Genomic DNA, 25,322 nt, shown 5'->3' on the forward strand with positions numbered 1-25,322 from the left:
AGAAATGTAATGCAGAATGCTGATGACCTCGACTCGGGACGTTGTGGGTCGGTGGGGGGAGTACTTCGAAGACCTCCTTAATCACACTAACATGCCTTCCAATGAAGAAGCAGAGCCTGGGGACTTTGAGGTGGGCTCTCCCATCTCTGGGACTGAGGTCACCGAGGTGGTCAAAAAACTCCTTGGTGGCAGGGCCCCAGGCGTGGATGAGATACGCCGGGAGTTCCTCAAGGCTCTGGATGTTGTAGGACTGTCTGGTTGACACGTCTATGCAACATCGCATGGACATCAGGGACAGTGCCTCTGGAATGGCAGACTGGGGTGGTGGTCCCCCTCTTTAAAAAGGGGGACCGGAGGGTGTGTTCTAACTATAGAGGGATCACACTCCTCAGCCTCCCTGGAAAAGTCTATTCAGGGGTCCCGGAGAGGAGGGTCCGTCGGATAGTCGAACCTCGGATTCAGGAGGAACAGTGTGGTTTTCGTCCTGGTCGCGGAACAGTGGACCAGCTCTACACCCTTAGCAAAATCCTAGAGGGTGCATGGGAGTTTGCCCAACCAGAGTATATGTGTTTTGTGGACTTGGAAAAGGCGTTTGACCGTGTCCCTCGGGGAACCCTGTGGGGGGTGCTCCGGGAGTATGGGGTACCAGACCCCCTGATAAGAGCTGTTCAGTCCCTGTACAACCGTTGTCAGAGCTTGGTCCGCATTGCCGGCAGTAAGTCAAGCCCGTTCCCAGTGAGAGTTGGACTCCGCCAGGGCTGCCCTTTGTCACTAATTCTGTTCCTAACTTTTATGGACAGAATTTCTAGGCGCAGCCAGGGTGTTGAAGAGGTCCGGTTTGGTGGACTCAGGATTGGGTCACTGCTTTTTGCAGATGAGGTTGTCCTGTTTGCTTCATCAGGCCATGATCTTCAGCTCTCTCTGGATCGGTTCGCAGCTGAGTGTGAAGCGGCTGGGATGAGAATCAGCACCTCCAAATCTGAGAGCATGGTCCTCAGCCGGAAAAGGGTGGAGTGCCCTCTCAGGGTTGGGGGAGAGATCCTGCCCCAAGTGGAGGAGTTCAAGTATCTCAGGGTCTTGTTCATGAGTGAGGGAAGAATGGAGCGTGAGATCGACAGGCGGATCGGTGCGGCATCTGCAGTGATGCGGGCTCTGCATCGGTCTGTCGTGGTGAAAAAGGAGCTGAGCTGTAAGGCAAAGCTCTCAATTTACCAGTTGATCTATGTTCCTACCCTCACCTATGGTCATGAGCTATGGGTAGTGACCGAAAGAACAAGATCACGAATACAAGTGGCTGAAATGAGTTTCCAACGCAGGGTGTCTGGGCTTTCCCTTAAAGATAGAGTGAGAAGCTGTGTCATTCGGGAGGGGCTCAGAGTAGAGTCGCTACCCCTCTGCATCAAGAGGAGTCAGATGAGGTGGCTTGGGCATCTGATCAGGATGCCTCCTGGACTCCTCCCTGGTGAGGTGTTCCGGGCACGTCCAACCAGGAGTAGGACCCGGGGAAGACCCAGGACACGTTGGAGGGACTATGTCTCCCGGCTGGCCTCTGGGAACGCCTTGGGATTCTCCCAGAAGAGCTGGAAGAAGTGGCCGAGGAGAGGGAAGTCTGGGCTTCTCTGCTTAAGCTGCTGCCCCCGCAACTCGACCCCGGATAAGCGGAAGAGGATGGATAGATGGATGGATGGTAATGCAGAATTAACGCACTCCTTATAACGCATTACATTTCATAGTCTATAATATATTTACTTTATATGTAAGTAATGAGTAATGTAACTAAGTTACTTATAAAAGTAACATTCTCCAACACCATTGACGTATGACTAATTTTGATAAAGTAGCAATTCAGCTGTGAACTACTATGCATGCAGCAAGGCAGCATGAAGACAGGGAAAGAAGGTGTTAGTGCAAGCTGGCAACACAAATGAGGACTGCCAGCGGGAGAAATGGTGGAATATGAAAAGCGACATGAACCAAAGAAGGATAAGAGATAGGTAGTGTGGTGGTGAACTTAAAGCAGGAGTGTAGTAACCTGGTTGAGTGTCCTTTCATCATAAGGTTATGGGGAGAGAAACAGAAGGGGATAAGTGGTGTTTTCCCGAATCAGAGGTCGTGAGAGCACGGATTGGTGAAGGGCCTCGGTTTTGTCTGTCATGTAATAAGGGTCCTTTTAACAGGAAATAGCAGCAGCCAGCTCAGCTCGTTAAAGGCATCCCTCATGGTAGAACAGTGGATAAGACTGTACATAGAACTAATTTTAAAGATATAGCGTATTAAATTGTCTTTCCCATTTTTAACCTCCCATCCTAATAAACTCTTCTTTTCTTGTTTAACTGCATTATTTAGATCGGGGTCCCCAACCCCCGGTCCGGTCATCTGACAGCCGGGCCGCAAGAGAACTGTCAACAACGGAGACTCACTCAGTGAAGGGCTACAGCAAGAAGGATGCCCCCTTTACTGATGAAACTTTTCAGAGCGCTAGGTGGGCGGGTCTTTGCAGAGGCGCAAAGAGAGGAGAGAGACTGAGATGAGAGAGTATTACAACAAAGTATTTTTATGTTTCTGACAGTTTCCCCATATGACACGAGTCTATAAAAATCTCTTTCTATAAAGTACATTCAGTAGATACTTTCATTACAACGAAGTGACCTTGAAATACTTGACTGAATCATCCACAGAGCAGTAAGTTCTGTGGTCGCAGCTCAGTTGTGCACATTTGCACAACAATCCCCAAACAGAAACACTGTAAAAAACATTTCTTTCTTCGAACTTTCCTCGTACTGTTTTTTTGCTGTTTTTGTTTTCTGTGGTTTTCAGTGATACCTTTTGCTTATTGCTCATCAACATTTGAAAAACATCCACTGGAATTTAACTCAATGTCACCCTCCTATAGAAACGGCAGACATAAAAAAAACAACAACAGTGTTAATGTGATGTAAAATCTCGGGTTGCAAACGTATGTGAACTGCTGCATTTGAAGGTGCCAAAAAAGCTGTTTTTATGTGGTTCAGTGACGCTCGTTCAAAAAATATTCCTATTAATGCGGCACTCATTCAAGAAAATGTGAGGTTTTTAAACTCTCTTGGGATCGCCTTCAACGGGACAATACGCTGTGAGCCTGCTGTTTCCCTGCCCTGGCAACGGACAAACAATCTTACACAGATGTGGCAATCGCACTTCGGGTCGCACTTCAGCGTGACGTTCCCGTTGGGTGGAGGGGGATCCCAAAAGAGTTCAGAAACCTAACAATATGAAGGAGAAGAAAAGGATGATTCGGCTTCTGATTGATAACTGTGCTGCCCACAATATGCTTCTGCATTTAGATAATGTTCGCGTTGAATTCCTCCCACCCAACAGCACAGCAGTGCTTCAGCCACTGGGTTTGGGCATCATTCGCATCCTGAAAGTGTATTATCGCAAGGAAATGCTGAAAAAAATTCTCATCAGCATAACTTGTAGACGGGCGGAAAGGTGCCGCAGTGGGTAGCACTGCTGCCTTGCAGTTAGGAGACCCGGGTTCGCTTCCCAGGTCCTCCCTGCTTGGAGTTTGCATGTTCTCCCAGTGTCTGTGTGGGTTTCCTCTGGGTACTCCGGTTTCTTCTCACAGTCCAAAGAACTGCAGGTTAGGTGCACTGGCGATCCTAAATTGCCCCTAGTGTGTGTGTGTGTGTATGTGTGTGTGTTCTGTGGTGGGCTGGCGTGCTGCCTGGGGCTTATTTCCTGCTTTGCGTCCTGTGTTGGCTGGGATTGGCTCCAGCAAACCAAATGACCCTGTAGCTAGGATATAGCGGGTTGGACAATGGATAAATGGATAACTTGTAGACAGGAAAAGATTAAACTAACGCGAAAGAAGCTATTGAAGCTGCTTCCATTTCCAACATCCTATCTCTGTGAGGCAGCATTTTCTGCAGGGACAGCAACCAAAACGAGACTACGGAGTAGACAGAAAATAAGCAACACACTTCACGTGTCACTGTCTTCCATTGTCCCCAGATGGGATCGTCTGGTTGCTGGAAAACCCACTGATTCTGCATTATGGTAAGCTTTATAATTTCTATTATGATATTATAACTTAATAATAATAGAAATGTAAATTGTGTATAAAACTGCCCTACGAACCCACCCCTAATCCAGCCCCAAACCCCCCATCCCCCCGGTCCCTAGAAAAATTTGCTTCTAGTAAAGTGGTCCTAGGTGTTGGGGACCACTGATCTAGATAATCTGTTTTCCTTTCCTTTAACTACAAAGACGTCACTACAATTCTTTATTATACTTTATAATACTAGTTCAATCATAGATGGTTGGTTTGAATAACAGTACTATTTCATATCACCTTAATGTAAAATATCCTTGCAGTCTTCCATGTTCACTCCGTCTAGTAAGCATCATTTATGAATCGAGTACCTAGCATGTTTGCAACATTTATAAAACTTTTTTGATTTCTATAAACTTTCATTTACCTGATATGATTTTACAATTTTCTTCAGTTTAAAGGACTACTTCACCTAAAAAGGATACATTTAATCTCATGTTTTCATGCAGAAAACAGTTTTGGTCAGTTGCAGTGTAATAATGATCCCATGCCGGTTTGGTCTTAATACACATTAATGATAACAAAACTAACTAACTAAGATTTAACACTGTTGCCGCGTGCCCCAGAGATGCAGAATCCACTGCAGCAGACCAAGACTAAGAGCAGGTACAGTGTTCGTCTTGCCATTGGAGAAGGGGAAGAGAGCTGCATACTAACTTAAACCACCTTGCGAGCAGGTTTAATGGACATTATTAGTACAGTGGGTAATATTACAAAATGTATTTCAGGCAGACTGTTAAAGACATGAAAAAGCACTAATATGCCATTACTCACTCCTAGCAGGATTTCCATCAGCTATAATCAGACCTCTCAGGCTTCTCCAGAATGCAGCTGCTCAACTGGTGTTCTTAGTTGTTTGTTTTATTGCAACTACTCCTCTGCTTCAGTTCCTCCACTGGCTTCTTGTTACTTCAAGAATACAGTTCCACACTCTTGTCTTGACCTACAGTTCTCTGGTAGGGTCCACTCCTTAGCATCTCCAATCCTTGGCTCTCCATACATCCCTTCAAGAAATCTCCATTCTGCCTCTGCCCGTCTACTGACCATCCCTTCTCTTGCCAGATGTGTCAAGACTAAACAATGTTTCTCCATTCTTGCTCCAAAGTTGTGGCATTATCTTCCTTTATTACCCCTACTCTCTCTTCTGTTTCTTTTTCTGGTTTCTTTGTGGTGGTGGCCTGCGCCACCTCCACCTACTCAAAGCATCATGATTCTCCAACAATGATGGATGGATTAAAAGGCAGAAGTCTACGTGACCATCATCAAGTCCTTCAGTGAGAACCCTAAATCCAAAAAGGACTGTTTCATTTATGTTAGGTAGAATGCTCAGAGGGGACTGGGCGGTCTAATGGTCTGTAATCTCTACAGATTTTATTTTTTTCTCCAGCCGTCTGGAGTTTTTTTTTCTGTCCCCCCCTGGTCACTGGACCTTACTCTTATTATATGTTAATTAATGTTGACTTATTTTGTTTTTTTATTGTGTCTTTTATTTTTCTATTCTTTATTATGTAAAGCACTTTGAGCTACTGTTTGTATGAAAATGTGCTATATAAATAAAAGTTGTTGTTGTTGTTGATGATCTATTTGTACTGCACCAAATTTGATTGTGTTTAGGTGGCTTTTGAAAACATACCTTTTTATTAAACATTTTGGATCTGCTTAGTTTCTCTCCTACTGGACAACTGCTATTATACTGACAAAACAGTTTAGGATACTGATTTTTATCTTAGTGTAGATGTAAGTATAATTATGTAGTTAGTTCTATTCCCTTGTGCTTGCTTTTGAGTCTTACTCTCTGTTGCTTTGATGCTTGCATCATCATTCTTGCCTGCTTTGTAAGTTGTCTTAGACAAAGGCGTCTACTAAATAAATAAATAAATACATACATACATTTTAAAAAACAGAAACCAAATTTTAGGCTTATTCTTTGACTGGGGTATAGCATGATACTGAATCAAATATATTTAGCTCAATGCAATAAAAATACAGTTCAACATACATTAAACTATTAATCTTCAGTAATAACTGAAGTGAAAACAATAAGTGCAGGTACTTATGTTTTCATTGGCTTCTTGGTCCTCACCCTGATGCAGTGCGAATTTTACATGATTTCTTAATCAAGCACTTGGGTGCCCCTCAGAGTTTTTATCAATATACTGTACATACATTAAATCAAACAGATTGGGGTTTGGGGGCTCCCGTTCAAAGTTAGGGTGGGAGACTCCAGTACAAAGCAAGTGAAAATAGAATAAGGCCGGTAAACAATACGGGTGTATAATAGCCTAACTCAATCTTCAGTAAAAAAGATGAAGAGCCTGTGTTACTAATTAAGAAATTACTCAATCTCAATGCTTGGAAAGTGCACATTGAAAGATGTGGGCCTTTTTCTCAATACGGTGTTACATCAGTGTCGTTGACACATCTTTGTATATGTTTCCCAGCTTTGCAATCTATCACAATATGTATTATACTAGACATTAAGCCCATTACAATAACGGGCGCTAGAACAGTAGTGCATAAACATTAGTAGAAACAGTCTATATTAAATGGCAAGGGACCTTGTATGAGGCTGTAATGTGCGTCACTGTATTGTGTGCCTTTAATTTTCTCTCGCAGTAATACTGGTTTGTATTTCCGTAAAGTGGCTGTAATTTTCTCTGACAGTAATACAGTGGAACCTCGAAATAATTTCCCCCATGGGATTGTATGTAAATACAATTAATACGTACCAGACTGTACGAACTGTATGTAAATATATATTTTATGTTTTTAAGCACAAATATAATTAATTATACCATAGAATGCACAGCGTAATAGTAAACTAAATGTAAAAACCTTGAATAACAAAGAAAACTAACACTGCAAGAGTTCGCGCTATAGCACTACGAACCGCTCGCTGTAAACACTTTTTTTTAATGAGTTTTAAGCACAGGGGAAAAAATGAACATTTGAAAAATCCATAATTTAATAAACAACCAAGAAAAGTAACATTGCAACAATGCGCACATGTGTGTCTCTCTCTCTCGTGTGTGTGTGTGTGTGTGTGTGTGTGTGTGTGTGTCTCTCTCTCTCTCGTCTGTCTGTGTCTCTCTCTCTCCACAGGGAATGCACAGGGAGAGACTGAACACGTGTGGCCCCATGCATGTGCACTTCACCAGAAGACACACACACGGACACCTGGACGCACACAGGGGTTTTATTAAAGAGGATAGAGCTTTTGCGCCACTGTGAAGGCTGCACGGCAATTAGGCATTCCTTACAAATACTGTTGCACCTCTGATTACCTAATTTATACAAAATGTTGACTGTTGGATTAATTTGGTTATAGGAAATACTGGGAGCATAATGAATGACAACTCTTTAGTTATCTGCGTAATTGGGAAATGACTTATACCGAGATAATCAGGCTTCAGATAGGACTCCATAATGTGCATAGTACCTGTCATCATCTTTACTTTTCGTATAGGGATGTCAGGACTTTTTCATATGCTTGAACTGAACATTAATAAAACTTTTGAGCTCTGGCTAGCAGGTATGCCACACAAACATTTTTGGGTCTATTTTGGATGATAAAATTCTTAGCTTATATGTGTATATATACAGTACTTTGTCTTTATACTTAGAGACTGAGAATGGCCAATATACAATATAAGTCTATACTTAAAGAGTGATCAAACTGCAAACTGCATTGATTTAAGATGTATTTAAACAGACTGGTCCAAAGTTGGTCACATTCCTGGCAGACAGGATTCTATGGAAAAATACACTTCTATTTAAGCACTTAACTCTGACACTTGAAAGACTGGAAAAAGAGGTGACTATGCCAGACTTGGAGCTATATCGCCTGTCTAATGTCTTCCCACCTGGTTTGGAACTGGATAACCACCCCACATGAATTCTCCTTCTTGATATACAGTACTACTGAATGAAACATTGTAGCCCCATGGCATCTTTCCCTGTTAGTGCACTTATTTAAAATTCTATGAAAAGCTGAAAAACTCTTAAGTGCCTCACTCTCACACCCAATGTTTAATAATTCAGCTTCACACATCAGTAGCAGCCTTTTCTCCTTCAGTACCACAACCATTAGGGATATTTCTGATGACCTGGCATTACATAAATTCCAGTCTATAAGGTCCAATTTCATTATTGCTGTCTCCACCTTTTTCTTTGATCTTTTCTTAAGGCTTGCAATGTTTTTTATCCTCTGTACTCACTTCTATAACTTTGTCATTTCTCCATATCCCTCATTGAAGACAGCGCCAGAAATGTATACACTTTTGCACATGACATCTTACAGATCCTTACCTACTCAATCTGTCTGACATTTTGACTTTCCTGAAATTGCCCTTTCCTGGTGGTCAATTTTCAAGAACCCTTGTGCTCTGTACAGAAATGTGTGGAGTGTTCAATAAAGCACCAAAGCTGTCAGTATGCTCTGGAATCATCCACCATTAAACCACAGTAACTGTTCATGTTTTAACACTAGAATCCCTGAAGCCTATGGAAATATTCATAATTCTGGGCTACCTTAAATTCCCTCGCACTTCCTCATCAGAGTTTTTGTTTTGCAAATGTGTCAATTAGCACAAGCAGCCTGCTATCACATCCACCAAGGCAGTGGAAGTCATATGTAAAATTCTCAGAGCTGAAGTATCTTTATCTGGGAATTAGGCGACTAGAATTGTATAGGGTAAATAATATATAATTAATTATTTGGAATACATACATTTCATGTGTGTTCTGTGTCTACAACAATCTGTGTAAATACAGGATGACCGCAAATGCGAGACAAGAAATGCTGAACTCATAACTAAAACAGAAACTTTTTTCATGTTATAGTAATAATGACAGAATGCTGACATAAACGTGTATAAAATGTGAAGACCGAAGTCCAAATATCAAATAAACTCTTTCACAAAAAGGTATAACAAGTGCATTTTTATTCAGAAATATCTTCAAAGAAAAATAAATTATTCAGTTTACATGTTGCTATTAACGTAAAAAAACCGAAGCCCAAATATCAATCTATACTAATAAAAGGCAAAGCCCTCACTGACTGACTGATTGACTGACTTGTCACTAATTCTCCAAGTTCCCGTGTAGGTAGAAGGCTGACATTTGGCAGACTCATTCCTTACAGCTTACTTACAAAAGTTGGGCAGGTTTCATTTCGAAATTCTACGCGTAATGGTCATAACTGGAACCTAGTTTTCTCCATATAATGTAATGGAGTTGAGCTTGATGGCTGTGGGGGGGTGGAGTTTCGTGTGACATCATCACGCCTCCCACGTAATCACGTGAACTGACTCAACACAATACGTACAAAACAAGGAAGAGCTCCAAAAAGTGCTGAAGAAAACATGCATTATATAATTGAGAAGGCAGCGAAACAATAAGAAGCGACCGAGTCACACATACAACCATATTCATGAGTGCTGCTACTTCGGAAACAAAGCACGGTGTAAACCTAAAGTTTAAATTAAGTTCATAGACAGGCTGCCGCTGGCGTTTGTCATGCCCACGGGTAATGTGGGATACAAGTTTAATGAGAGGACGCAGGATATAAACGAGTTTTGATCACTTTGTAACTAAGTTGAAATTACTGGTGAAGGGCTGTGCTTAGGCAAATTCCGAGAGACTGTCTTTGTGGGGGGATTGACAGTCAAGGCGGGTGGGAGAGTCACGTCATCATCTCCCCTAACATTCACCTCATTTCGCTGTGAGCTGAGCTCTGCAGCTAACGCAGTCTTACGGAACCAACTTTGTGACGCTGCCACCAAATACTCACAGAAAAATCCACAAGTTAATATACACGCTGTCTCTACAGCTTCTCCACACTCTAAATCCCCCAGGCACTATTTAAAAAAGGTTACATTGACAATCGTGTTACGTTATTTTAAAATGTTTCTTTTTCTTAGCACAAGCACAGCTGAGAAGCTTCAATGCATGTGCTCCATAACGCGTTAAAAAATAACGAATTTAATCACACTTTGCATTCCAAGCAAAGGGGAACTTCTGGCAATGCACGATTTCCTGGTACATCGATTACATTAAGGTACACATCAGAGCTACAAAAATGTAACAGTCAGAAGAAAGTGTGTTGCTACGACTGATTGGAGGAAAATTTCATTTCAATAGACTACCCAACGGAAGCCTTGATAAAAGCGTGGTTTTGTGCACATATATATACTGTATATATGTGTGTATATGTATATGTATATATATGTTTATGTGTGTGTGTGTATATATATGACAGCAACACTCATGACAATCGTTACGTTATTATTAAAATGTTTCCTTTTCTTTTTCATTACTTCTTTAACACACTACTTCTCCGCTACGAAGCGCTGGTATTTTGAGATATATATATATATATATATATATATATATATATATATATAGATAAATAGATAGATAGATATAGATATAGATATAGATATATATAATGAGAATGACCTCCAAAGAGCGCTGAGACTTTTGATCACGTGAACATGTCTGCATAAAGTGCCGTCTCCTGCCCTACAAAACTCGGGCAGCCAGCGTGCGCGCATAGCTGTGCCGGCCTTTGAGACGCTGACTGCGCTTCTGCCTTAAGACAAAGTCAGCACTTTTAATTTTTTTCAACCTCCCCCTGACCTATAGCCCAGACAAGTGCAAACACGGGATCCCTTTTCTACACCGCGGCAAAATAATATTAAGGCGCTTCGCAATTTCTTTTGCACGTATTCGATTATGAGGTCGTCAGCTCGGATTATGAAGACACGCACAGGAGTGGAGGACCGACAGTGCCATCACAGCCGATTAATGGCTGGGAGGTCTCACCAGTCTACACAAGACCCATGCGACCATCCCCAAAAGGCGCTCATATCGTCAGCGAAAACGTCTCTCTACACTATATAAAAGAAAAATCCCAAACCAATGCCTCTCTCTCTTAACACTGCAGAGGACACAAAACTAATTTTCTTTAATTGCTGGTAATGTCGGTAAGGTACATTACCAGAGGCAGAAATTTGGACGTTCACATAGAAAATGTAATTTCTATACCACAGCCGTCGTGTAGCGCCTTTCAAAAGGGATCTTCTACCAACAGATGATCCATATACATTTTAGCTGCTGTTAGTACTACTTACCTGTTGTGTTACACCGTCTTTAAAATGTAGTTTACCCGAAACCACTCCAGTAGTGCTCAATGTAGCTTTACTTCTTAAAACGTTAATGTTTTACTGTTTAATAACTTAGACTACATTTTATTATTTTTCCCTTGCACTCAGTGACCAAAGCTATACCCACACATATAGACACATACATATATATAACTGTGTGTATGTTTGTATGTATGTATGTGTGTGTGTGTGTGTGTGTGTGTGTGTGTGTGTGTGTGTGTGTGTGTGTGTGTGTGTGTGTGTGTGTGTGTGTGTACATATATGTGTGTATATGTAGAGATAGATATATATATATATAGAGAGTTTTTGTCTAATTTTAGTCAATAAAAAGTAAATTAATTTTAGTTGAGAAAAAGTAAATTGGTTTTAGTAGAGTAAAAGTAAATTAGCAAATAGTTAAAATCAGATGGATACCTTGTTTAACGTATTGTACTGTCAGTGCTGAGTGCCGCAATGGATGGTTTCGCTATCCTTAAAAGGACTGCTTGCCTTTTGCTGCTTTAGTTGAAAAACCAAATGCAACTATGCAGAGATGCCGTTTTCATATGCATTCTTGCTATTGATGATGTGATGCCAGCTCATTCTTTTGATGACTCATCCCTAGCTGGTGTAACTTGTCCAGCACTGTTGCATAGCCCTCAATTCAAAGTTGCCCTTTCCAGCAGCCACTTCCAACTCTTTGCAATGTGGCACAAACTCACAAACAGTGGGGTGGTCTTCTCTCCTGCTTTGGTCATGCAGACAGTGACAAGGGCAATCAGCAGGGTTTGGGAGCATGGTGTTGTCAAATGGTGCCTATTATGTTCTTTGTGGATATATATGTACATACAGTATGTACATTTTATTCAAAAAAGTATTTTCCTTACTAAAAAATTATTAATGGATGTGCTAAGCACTCTGTTAGGATGGACATGGCACCCTGTGTCCCACCCACACCAATTGGTCTGACTTGTGGATCAAACAGCGTAGCAGTGGGCTGGAAATAATAAAAAAAAAAAGTAATAAAAAGTTTTGAAGGAACCATTCAAACTTACAAAAAGGCATCAGTAAAATACTGCAGCTTTGCATAATGCATCTGTAGTGACATGATGCCAAAATTTGTGTGGGTAAAATTAGAACATCTTTTACAGTAGAATGTCAGCATTTCCCTTTGAATAAGACCCTTTTTAAATAAAGTTAAATTACATTTGAATAACAACATTTGATCTAACAGCCCTATTGGTCAGACACCCTGCATAACATACAGTATATCGCTAATTGCATTGTATTAAATTGCAATTTTGATTTGAAATCAATTAATCATTTAGCACTACTTGGAACTCACAAATATTTCGAAAAGTGGCTGCAAAATCGGCCATTTTTGCAAAATCCTGTAGGATTTGATATATGTATGATAATACAGTAATCCCTCGCTATATCGCGCTTTGACTTTCGCGGTTTCACTCTATCGCGGATTTTAAATGTAAGCACATCTAAACATATATCACAGATTTTTCGCTGGTTCGCCGCTTTCTGCGGACAATGGGTCTTTTAATTTAGGTTACATGCTTCCTCAGTTTGATTGCCCAGATGATTTCTTACAAGGGACGCTATTGGCGGATGGCTTAGAAGCTACCCAATCAGAGCATGTATTACATATTAACTAAAACTCCTCAATGCTATAAGATATGCTTCCCGCGCTGTGCTTGTTTGCTTCTCTCTATCTTTCTCGCTCTCTCTGCCTGACGGAGGGTGTGAGCAGAGGGGCTGTTTGCACAGAGGACACGGACGCTCCTCTACAAAATGCCGCTTTATCGCGGTGCTTCTGTATACTTAAAAGCATGTATTGATTTTTTGATTGTTTGCTTTTCTTTGAGCGCTCTCTCTGACATTCTCTGCTCCCGACGCGCTCCTTTATGACGGCGCTCCTTTGAAGATAAGATATGTTTGCTTTCTTTTAATTGTGAGAAAGAACTGTCATCTCTGTCTTGTCATGGAGCACAGATTAAACGTTTGACTAAAGGGTGTTATTTCATGTCTAGAGGGCTCTAATAATGTTAACAGGGTGGGAGAGTTTATAAGGGCTTAAAATATATAAAAATAACCACACAAACATATGGTTTCTACTTCGCGGATTTTCACCTATCGCGGGGGGGTCTGGAACGCAACCCCCGCGATCGAGGAGGGATTAGTACTGTCAAAAGCTTGATTAAGAACTTGTGTTAAATCTGAACAGCATGTCAACACAACCAAGAGGCTGACAAAAACAGTTCTTCCATTTATTTCTTTCCACTTCAAACACTGTGCGGAATTGTATGTGTTTATTTGTGAAATTAACTCAATCTATTAAGGGACAGTCCTCGTACAGTACTTCAACTTACCCAAATGTCACATCACATTTGTTAACTTGTTTAGAATTGGGCAAAATTTCTTTAAAGTTGTATTAAAATAAACAGGCTGTGTCTCTGTTAAACTTTTTTTTAATGTTTCGGCACATAAAAGAGACACTAGAAGAGGTGCTGCTATTGATATGGAACATAAATATAATCAACTGATTTTTGTTTGCTCACAGTATAATTTAATGTAATGCAATTCATAAAATGAATGTTAAAAGTTGTAAGCCTCAAAAATAAAACCAGAGCACCCTCATTCAGATCTCACTGTGAAAACAGTGTTGCTACCCAATATGGGTTTTGTGTTTTGGGAAACAGAAGTAGGATAGATGAAACTGGCATTGCAAAATGTATTTTATAGAAATGCATAGGTATGTAAAAATAAAAGGCTTTTTCTAACAGATAAAGGAATGAAAAAGGATAGAATATTTGCAGATGTTTAAAAGAAATATATGGTGAACATTTTAGAATGTAATGAGAATAAAGGAAATTTTTCAAAATTACTATTAACTACACAAGTCTGTCAAACAGAAGAAACTGTAGAAGCATTTTACTAAACTGTTTTAACAAACCAAAGCATCCTTACTGCAAAATACGGACACTGCAAACAAGCAGCCCATTCATGCAGCTAACTTTTCTGTTTTGACACGCTGCCATCTCCTCATATAAACAATTGCATTCAGCTTATAAAAGGAAAAGGGGGAAAAACAAACAAAAAGAAATTCCTAATAACAGCAGTTGAAATGCATGTCATTATTGCAGCAGACACAGCTTTATGATGCCTAAAGTTTTTCTATTGAGAAAAATAACACTGCTTGGTTATGTAACTAGGCCATCTGCAAAATGCCTAAAAAATGCGCATACTACATATTTACATAGCATAGGACAATTACCTCAATATGTGTGAATTAAGCCTAATAAAAGGATATATGAAAAAATGAAAAGCTTCACCAAGTACAATATAATTCAATGTATTATAAAACCTTGCTTAGATTCCACAGTAAAATTTTACATAAGCTCAAAAGGCAAAAAATGGATTCATAAAATCATATGTACAGTGCAACCGGAAAGTTTTGTTATGTTACAGCCTTATTCCAAAATGGATTAAATTCATTTTTTTCCTCAGAATTCTACACACAATACCCCATAATGACAACATGAAAAAAGTTTACTTGAGGTTTTTGCAAATTTATTAAAAATATAAAAACTGAGAGATCACATGTACATAAGTATTCACAGCCTTTGCTCAATACTTTGTCGATGCACTTTTGGCAGCAATTACAGCCTCAAGTCTTTTTGAATATGATGCCACAAGCTTGGCACACCTATCCTTGGCCAGTTTCGCCCATTCCTCTTTGCAGCACCTCTCAAACTCCATCAGGTTGGATGGGAAGAATCGGTGCACAGCCATTTTAAGATCTCTCCAGAGATGTTCAATCGGATTTAAGTCTGGGCTCTGGCTGGGCCACTCAAGGACATTCACAGAGTTGTCCTGAAGCCACTCCTTTGATATCTTGGCTGTGTGCTTAGGGTCGTTGTCCTGCTGAAAGATGAACCATAACCCCAGTCTGAGGTCAAGAGCGCTCTGGAGCAGGTTTTCATCCAGGATGTCTCTGTACGTTGCTGCAGTCATCTTTCCCTTTATCCTGACTAGTCTCCCAGTTCCTGCCACTGAAAAACATCCCAACAGCATGATGCTGCCACCACCATGCTTCACTGTAGGGATGGTATTGGCCTGGTGACGAGTGGTGCCTGGTTTCCTCCAAACGTGACGCATTCACACCAAAGAGTTCAATTTTTGTCTCATAAGAGCAGAGAATTTTGTTTCTCATGGTCCGAGAGTCCTTCAGGTGCCTTTTGGCAAACTCTAGACGGGCTGCCATGTGCCTTTTACTAAGGAGTGGCTTCCGTCTGGCCACTCTACCATACAGGCCTGATTGGTTGATTGCTGCAGAGATGGCTGTCCATCTGGAAGGTTCTCCTCTCTCCACAGGGGACCTCTGGAGCTCTGACAGAGTGACCATCGGGTTCTTGGTCACCTCCCTGACTAAGGCCCTTCTCCCCCGATTGCTCAGTTTAGATGGCCGGCCAGCTCTAGGAAGAGTCCTGGTGGTTTTGAACTTCTTCCACTAATGGATGATGGAGACCACTGTGCTCATTGGGACCTTCAAAGGAGCAGAAATTTTTCTGTAACCTTCCCCAGATTTGTGCCTCGAGACAATCCTGTCTCGGAGGTCTACAGACAATTCCTTTGACTTCATGCGTGGTTTGTGCTCTGACATGAACTGTCAACTGTGGGACCTTATATAGACAGGTGTGTGCCTTTCCAAATCATGTCCAATCAACTGAATTTACCACAGGTGGACTCCAATTAAGCTGCAGAAACATCTCAAGGATGATCAGGAGAAACAGGGTGCACCTGAGCTCAATTTTGAGCTTCATGGCAAAGGCTATGAGTACTTATGTACATATGATTTCTCAGTTTTTTAATTTTTAATACATTTTCAAAAACCTTAGGTAAACTTTTTTCACGTTGTCATTATGGGGTGCTGTGTGTAGAATTCTGAGGAAAAAAGGAATTTAATCCATTTTGGAATAAGGTTGTAACATAACAAAATGTGGAAAAAGTTATGCGCTGTGAATACTTTCCAGATGCACTGTACATCACATTTTTTCAATTTCATTTTCAAATTTCAAAAAAAACTTAAAATTACACACTAGTTTATAACAACCATATAATATAGCTTAAAAAATACATTTTTGAATATTCATAATTTAATTACCATATTACTCAACCATGTTCCTGAGAGATGTTTTTACTACAAACAACAGGAGAAAACAGAAAACACAACTTCAGTACATGTAAACTCAAGGTATTCTTGAGCAAGATTCTTTTGTTGGATTTCCTAAGTTCTCTTCTTGATTGTTTTGTTGAAATTCTGCTGTTATTTCTGGATTTGATTTCTGATATACACATTTTTATTTCAGTTCAACATTTTGGTTTTCATTTCTTATTTAGATGTTTCAAATTTGTCTTTATTAAAATGATTATAACAACAAGGGCAGTTTTGTTAATTTAGCCTGTGGGTTTAATTGTTCACCTCTCCTTTTAGGAATTATAAGCTTGACATTGTTTAAATGAGCTGTCTGCAATACTAATTTTGAACTTCAGGGCTAGGCCTACATTGTAAAAATGAAGCCTGTGTTTTCCAAGCTTGACTGGAGTAAACGCCTAGTTTTTGAAGGCGAGGTCTTTATTAGTTTTATGTTAGCCCTGCAATCATAATCAGTTGAACTGAGATTTACCTATTTTTTCTCTTTCTCACTTGGCCAGTGTCAGAAAATGCAAAGATAGTTTTTCATATTAACATTAGATCATATTGGAGGCATCACCAACTGGTAGTTACCAAAGGGAATCAGAAAGCCTCTCAGATAAACACAGAACCAGAAACAGTGCTAGAAGACTGTACATCTACCCGTCCCTGCAGCATTATGATGCCTCTTGGTTTAATAAATAAAAAAAAAAAAGATAAAGGAAGTTAGATGTATACCGCCGTTAAACGAATTAAGAAAAATAAATGACAATTCCCCTAAAGGAAAAAAAAGAACAAAACACCACATTATGAACTATGACATTTATCCAAGCCCCCAGATCAGTCTTATAGTTTCTTGCTATATACTTACATTTTTGTTGTCATACTTCTCATATTGTCATTATTTTAATTTTTTAATGAATGTTGTTACTAAACTTTATGAACTACACAAGACCCATTATAATGTCCGTTATGCAAAGTGCATGATTTTCACCCAGGTCAACCCACTTTAAATTTTTCTGGCTTCACTCTGATCTCAATTTTATAAACAGCTTTTCCATAAAACTCTAAAATTTATATCAAAACCTGTCAGTAATATTTCTGACAATGTCACTTGACTATAATTTACAAAAAGAGCATTTTATAGAGCATATTTCTTCTTAGCAAGAGCCTGGTCACTCTGTTTTATGGCAGCACTTCTTACCTGAAGTGATTACGTGTGGGGTGCATACAGAATAAAGCTAGCTATCTAACTATGGAATAAGCTTAAAATTTGAGTTTTACCATAATAGGATGCAACTGGTTATTAAGCATATTGCAGCAACTGAAACTGATTGGTGTGTGCTTAATTTATATGACAAAATAACTTACATCAGAAAAGAGATAAGTAACCTTTATTAAAGTATAAATAGGGACATCTAAATTAAGGATGATATTCAGAACATCCAGGGAATGTTTCATAACCCTATATGTAGGTGGTCTACAATGTCTTGACCATTTATACAAAGAAATCTTACAGTGTAATCTGATTTTTTTGAATTGTGGCATCATCCAATATCAACATGTAACAATGAGATCCCCCAATTTAGTTTTCCTACTGAAGCATGGACTCTAATACAGCTCAGCAAATACAATTAAATATGGCATAAAGTAATTAACACAAATAGAAGGTATCCTACTTTTACTCAAAGCATAACTTTGATATTACTAGAAATACTGAAATAATTGCTCACAAAAAAAAAATTCTTTTACACTTGTACAGTTAAAAAAGCAAAACAGTGCAACATAAGAAAACTTAAAAATCTGATTAGGTGTCTCATCCTTTCTCAAATTCTAAACATGGCACAATACATTTGCAAGCCAAACACAGATTTAAATATATAACAACTTTAAGCAAATTCACTATTAAAATGTTTCTAGCAATTTTAATTGAAAATAGCAACTCTTACTATATATATATATATTATATATATACATATATATATATATACACACACACACACACACATATATATACACACACACACACACACCCATACGTCTAATTCTGCAATATAATATAATTAGACAGCTTTACTGCTTCAATGCATTCCAACATTTAAACTGCAGATTTTATAAAAAGCCCACAAGTACTTGTTTATTTGCTTCTTTGTGAACACTAAAAAATAAAAACAACAAAAAGACCTGGTCTTCGCAACACCATACTTGCAAAGATTTTTGAAGATTATAAACAGCAGTACTTACGCAAGAAATGCTTTTCCAATAAAGCAATTTCCAGATGACCCTTGATTTCATTTAATCTTTCAGATTCTGTTCTCTGGAAATCCTGTATTGCAGCAGCCATAGCAAGGTTTCCTGGAACAGCCTGAACATATCAAAAGATAAACAGATCGATCAAAACAAATCCATTATTGTTAAAATCCTCACAAGTACTTCTTTATTAGAATATAACTCTCTTGGATCTGACTGCAGGCATGCCAGCTGCACGACTGATAATGCATGTGAAAAAACATAAAATAAGACAACAGTCTAGCACAATCAGACTTGTGTAAAGCTAGTTAATTAATCAACTGCCCGATCAAAAGCAAGTAAATCATTGTTTTCCCTTGTAACCATCATTGAGAAGTTACTGATTTCAACATAGCACAATAAATTTACCTTCAAAGCAGGTTGACACGAATGAGCAAAAGACAGCTCTCTAATGCACACAATCATACCGGAATATGACACAATTAGAGCAGGTTTGGGGTGGGAACCCATAAAATAAATGCATTCTGTAACTCCCAAATCCTTTTGAAATCTTCTCAGTATTCTGTCTCATTGCTGCATACAAATGAAAAAGCTCAGCAATGCATTTGGGAGGTAAGAGTAGTAAAAGGAGGAACCAAAAATAAATGCTGCAGGGCTATACCATAAGATTTCATCATATGCATTCAACTGTGTGTGCTTTTATCTAGCTCATCAGACAGGTTTGCCTTTTCTTTTCATTTCTTTTAAATAAAAAAAAGACATATGAATATTAAGGTAAGAAAAAAATGAAAGCTTCTTCACAGTAGGTGGAAGGAAAAGCAGCTTAAAATAGGCAGCAGTCACATGGTTTCTTCCTGAGAAAAGGCAGCAGGCAGCTTGAACATTATTTTACATCCTAAAAAACAGTAAGCTATCACACTGTAAACAATAGGCACACTTCAAAATATATGGAAAAATTGTTATATGTGTTATAACACACTAAAGACAACATACTAATAAAACTGCAATCACTATTCAGTAAATGCAGGACAGACAGACATGCTTCTGTTTTCCAAATTAAAAGACCAGAACACCTCCTAAAAGCTTATTTTTTTGTATCAAGTTGCATTAGTTTTCACAATTGGCATCTGTGTCTGCCAGTCATTAAACATTGCTCTCTCTCCCTCCATTTTACAGTATATAAGGACAGGTAAAGCTCCTGATTTATTACCATGGAAAACATAAAGCATAATACATGTACATGTGTATATTATACATATAATTTCATAATTGACATTCTTTCTTGTTTGTAACAGTCTATATGATGCATGTAGGTATTTATTTTATAGCAATCAGCAGTACAGTAATTACTGTGTTTTTCTTGGCCAGACAGCTCAATTTGTATTCACTGTTCTGAACACCTTATTGAACACTTATACTTATATCTTTACTGTATAGATAGCTACTTTATACAGCCAGCACCATGGAAGAATCTGTAAGAGGGCGCTTGAACTTCTGAGAAGGGTGGTAACATTTCACTGAGAAACATGAAATTTTTACTTTCACATTCAATTTTAATTAACCATGAAGTATCATCTCACTATTCAAAATTTCCATTATGAAATTTCATAGATTTTTATTTAATTAAATGAAATTTTATTACTCTATTAATAACCCTTGCTCACAAAGTAATATGCTTGTAAATATGACTACCTTCAATAATCATAACAGATTCAAAGGTTACCAACACAATGTATTTATTAATGTTAATACAAAATGAATGCACTATATGTTAAATATTCATTACTGTACTTAAGAAGCTCAATTCACCTACAAAAGAAAACCTCAAAATTAAAATAAACTTGCCTGTACCTTGTTTTGCAGTTTACAAAACACACAAACAATGAATAATTCACACATAAAATAAAGGAAAAAAACCCTAAGAAGGATACTTTTTAATTCCTGCCTGAAATGGTTAAATAGTGGAGCTGAAATGAACAAGGGCTTAAACCCGTTCTGATGTCTCTGGTGTGCTTATTACAGTCATATGAAAAAGTTTGGGAACCCCTCTCAGCCTGCATAATAATTAACACTACTTTCAACAAAAAAAGATAACAGTGGTATGTCTTTCATTTCCTAGGAACATCTGAGTACTGGGGTGTTTTCCAAACAAAGATTTTTAGTGAAGCAGTATTTAGTAGTATGAAATTAAATCAAATGTGAACATTTGGGTCCCATTGTCATTGTACTGATTTGAATGCCTGTCACTGCTCAATGGTGATTACTTGCTACACTAAATTGGTTGGATTAGCTCGTTAAGCCTTGAACTTCATAGACAGGTGTTTCCAATCATGAGAAAAGGTATTTAAGGTGGTCAATTGCAAGTTGTGCTTCCCTTTGACTCTCCTCTGAAGAGCGACAGCATGGGATCCTCAAAGCAACTGTCAAAAGATCTGAAAACAAAGATTGTTCAGTATCATGGCTTAGGGGAAGGCTACAAAAAGCTGTCTCAGAGGTTTAAAACTGTCAGTTTCAACTGTAAGGAATGTAATCAGGAAATGGAAGGCCACAGGCACAGTTGCTGTTAAACCCAGGTCTGGCAGGCCAAGAAAAATACAGAAGCGGCAATGTGCAGGATTGTGAGAATGGTTACATACAACCCACAGATCACCTCCAAAGACCTGCAAGAACATCTTGCTGCAGATGGTGTATCTGTACATTATACAATTCAGCGCAATTTGCAAAAAGAATATCTGTATGGCAGGATGATGAGAAAAAAACCCTTTCTGCACTCATGTCACAAACAGTCGTTTGTTGTATGCAAATGCTTATTTAAACAAACCAGATTAATTTTGGAATAAAATGCTTTGGACTGATGAGACAAAAAGTGCTTTGCATGGCGGTAGAAGAACACAGCATTCCAAGAAAAACACCTGCTACCTACTGTCAAATTTGGTGCTGGTTCCATCATGCTGTGGGGCTAGTTCAGGGACTGGGGCCCTTGTTAAAGTCAAGGGTCAGATGAATTCAACTCAATATCAACAGATTCTTCAGGAAAATGTTCAAGCATCAGTCACAAAGTTAAAGTTATGCAGGGGTTGAATATTCCAACAAGGCAATGACCCAAAACACAGTTCGAAATCTACAAAGGCATTCATGCAGAGGGAGAAGTACAATGTTCTGGAATGGCCGTCACAGTCCCCTGACTTGAATATCATCGAAAATCTATGGGATGATTTGAAGCAGGCTGTCCATGCAATTTAACTGAACTGGAGAGATTTTGTATGGAAGAATGGTCAGAAATACCTCCATCTAGAATCCAGACACTCATCAAAGGCTATAGGAGGCGTCTAGAAGCTGTTATATTTGCAAAAGGAGGCTCAACTAAGTATTGATGTAATATCTCTTTTAGGGTACCCAAATATATGCACCTTTCTAATTTTGTTATGATGCATATTTTCTGTTAATCCAATAAACGTAATGTCACTGCTGAAATACTATTGTTTCCATAAGGTATGTCATAAATTAATAGGAAGTTGCTACTTTGAAAGCTCAGCCAATGATAAACAAAAATCCAAAGAATTAAGAGGGGTTCCCAATTTTTTTCATATGACTGTATAGCTATCTGACCACTGACAAAGTAAGAGTATTTTTAGGGTGCAAGTTAATTAGGCGAAGGTGTGTTCTGCAATACAGTAACTCAATGAGGCTGCTATCTCCATCTACCTGCTGCTTGTCCACTCATATGCTATTATAGCAGAACACCAAACATTTTATGGAACTTTGTTTAGCAGACACCTGTTTTCAGAGAGTGTATTACTGATGCTGTCTATGCCTGAATGGCCTCTTCATATGCAGTAATGTGTTTTATATATAGATATTGTACTGCCTGAACTGTCATCCTGAGTTAAAAAAAAACATTTGCAAAACGCAGCACTAACCTTACCTGTTCTAAATGCTTCCTTTTATGATCCTTGCTTTATTTTGTTCCACAGCCACCACTGCCAGACAATGTGGGTGGAATCAATGTAAATATGCTTATGCTTATAAAGAACACTAGAGTCTTTGTGGATTTTATTTCACATTCAGAAGAAACATTGTGATACTGGCTTTGCATAATGATTTTTCTTGAAAATCGAATCAAACACAAATTCAATATATCACTCAGCCCTACTAACAGCATAAGTAGACTGGAGTTCAAACCCAGCACCATGGAGTTAAGAAACAGCTTCACAAAACAACTGATCTGTTCACATATCAGCACTATGACCACTCCTGCCAATTCTTATCGCACCAAAAACTTTGTTACATTTGTCACTGCTCAGCTAGTTCAGATCCTTTCTAACTGAACCTAAAAGTAATGAAAACCTTGTCCAAATATTGTATGTCCCCGTCTTTTATACTGTACTATACTTCCGGTGTTGATAATTCAGGAATACTTTACTCATGGACAATTATGACAAACATGTTCAAAAGTAAGCAGCTCCAGTAACAAAATATTAATATAGTGGCATACAAAAGTTTGGGCACCCTAGCTTAAAACGTCTGTTACCGTGAATAGTTAAGTGAGCAGAACAGCGGATCACCAAAAGGCATAAAGTTAAAGATGACACATTTCTTTATTATTTTAAGCATTACTGTAGTTTTATTTCCATCATTCAAAGACACAAAATACCAAAAAAACAAGAAAAGGGCCTGAAGCAAAAGCGTGGCATCTGACACAGTCAGTACTTAGTAAGACCAACTTTGGCAAGCATCAGAGGTTGTGAACGTTTTTTTGTAACCGACTAAGAGTCTTCCAGTTATTACTTGGGGCATTTTTGCCCATTCACCCTTGCAAAAGCCTTCTAATTCTGCAAGATTCCTGGGCCATCTTGCATGCACTGCTCTTCTGAGATTTATCCACAGATTTTCAATGATGCTTAGGTCAGGGGACCTGTGAGGGCCATGAAAAAAGTGTCAGCTTGCATATCTTGAGGTATTCCACTTTCACTTTTTAACAGATGGTGTGATGTTTGCATTTTTTATCATTTTCTTTGGTTGATCTCCTACTTCACTAATCATAATGCTTTGTGCACAGACCTGTAGTCACACCAGAAGTTCTACCTTCAGGGATGCTGCTGCCAACCAATCTCTTTGATGAAATCAGCCACACTCTAACATTCTTTAAAAAGTAATACCGTAGATCCTGTTATATAAGCCGAGAATTTCGTCCTAGATTTTTGGCTTGGAGTTTGGGGGTCGGTTTATACAACGAGTATCGTTTCAGATTCAAGATTTCCAGCGCAATGCCGGTTTTGCCGATGAATACGGAAGTAAATAATGACGAAACCACAGAGCCATCTTTCAGATAAAGAAGTAACTTTGCATGGCAGTACTTTAAATTAAATAAAGAATTTATTAAAAAAAGTGTTTTAGTTGTTGATTTTATTAATAAAATTTATAATAAATTATTGGGAAGTTTAAAATAAAATTTTTTGTTTTGATTTACGACCAACATGCGTTATGAAACGGATGCGGTCACGTGTATCCGCTTGCGCGATAGTAAACAAACAACCGAGAGCATTAGTAGCGTCAGTCGGAGCCCAGACATATGTGTTTGTGGATGTAATTTCGGTCATTGCAGTGATTTACCTATATATATATATATATATATATATATATATATATATATATATATATATATATATATATATATATATATATATATATATAATTCATTAAGACCATGCAAGCAAGACACATAATTGCTAAGGAAGGAAGAGAAGGTAAAGAAAGCGATCACAATCGAAGCGAAGATGGACATTGTGTGGAAATATCTCCTCCTCCTCCTTCCTGCAGCCCAAAGATGTCAAATTAAATGGTGAGTACAGTATGAAATTGTTTCTAGAATATAATGCCTTTTATTGTCACTATACACATCTACAATGAGATTAAAAGCAGCTCGTTCAGTGCAGAAAAAAGTTCTGTATAGGGCTTGTATGGTTGTTTTTTAGCTTTAGCATAACGCCGGATCTGTGGCCCCGCTTCTGCTTCCTTTCCCTCCTCCGTCTGTGTTGTCTCCTAGACCAGACAACAATCCACGGAGAGCCCGCTGGTCTCGCTATGTTGTCTGGGATGTTGTGCGTGTGATGAAAAACACTCGAAACAGATGTCTGGCTCTGGACACCGATGTCTTTAAGGTTCTGACGGGTGTAGCGGATGTTCGCCGAACCGATCGTGCACAAACAAGGACAAAAAAAAGCACAAAAACAACAAAAAAGTGCACTGAAAAGGAGAGCCCTGAGCCGCTGCGACTATGCGCGCCGCCATGCTCCTAACTTAACCTAGTCTACTTCTGGTAGGCTAGGCACTTTTTATAACTTTTTGGTAAGTACATTAGAAAAATTATTGGTGTTTTGGTACATTATGCACATTATACAACCCTTTTTTATTATGAAAAGGTTAAGTAAGTGTTGCAGTGGGAGGTTCGGAACGCATTATGGGTTAGCCTTTGCGAACGAATTAAGTTCGTAAGTCAAGGGTCCACTGTATTGCGTATTTAAGTTAATCAAATTTATAGCGAGTCTCTGGAAATCCACCTGCCGATATACCGTATTTGCGTATATAGTTTCAACACAAAGGTTTCATTTTACCAAACTTCTCCGCA

General features: G+C 38.8%; 1 protein-coding gene across 5 annotated transcripts in view; it reads right to left on the minus strand.

Annotated features, from left to right (window-relative positions):
• gramd4a (GRAM domain containing 4a) overlaps window positions 1–25,322 on the minus strand; it is a 323,835-nt gene that overhangs the window by 159,838 nt on the left and 138,675 nt on the right. For 4 of the 5 annotated variants that reach the window (XM_039761079.1, XM_039761080.1, XM_039761078.1 and 1 more), the window contains one exon: window positions 18,689–18,809. In XM_039761079.1, the coding sequence (XP_039617013.1) occupies window positions 18,689–18,809 (121 nt within the window). Of the gene's footprint in view, window positions 1–18,688; window positions 18,810–19,102; window positions 19,316–25,322 lie in introns of those variants that run through there. The other variant, XM_039761081.1, reaches the window with a different exon arrangement.

This window comes from Polypterus senegalus, chromosome 8 (genome assembly GCF_016835505.1).
Source record: "Polypterus senegalus isolate Bchr_013 chromosome 8, ASM1683550v1, whole genome shotgun sequence".
In the NCBI taxonomy this organism is placed as follows: Eukaryota; Metazoa; Chordata; class Cladistia; order Polypteriformes; family Polypteridae; genus Polypterus; species Polypterus senegalus.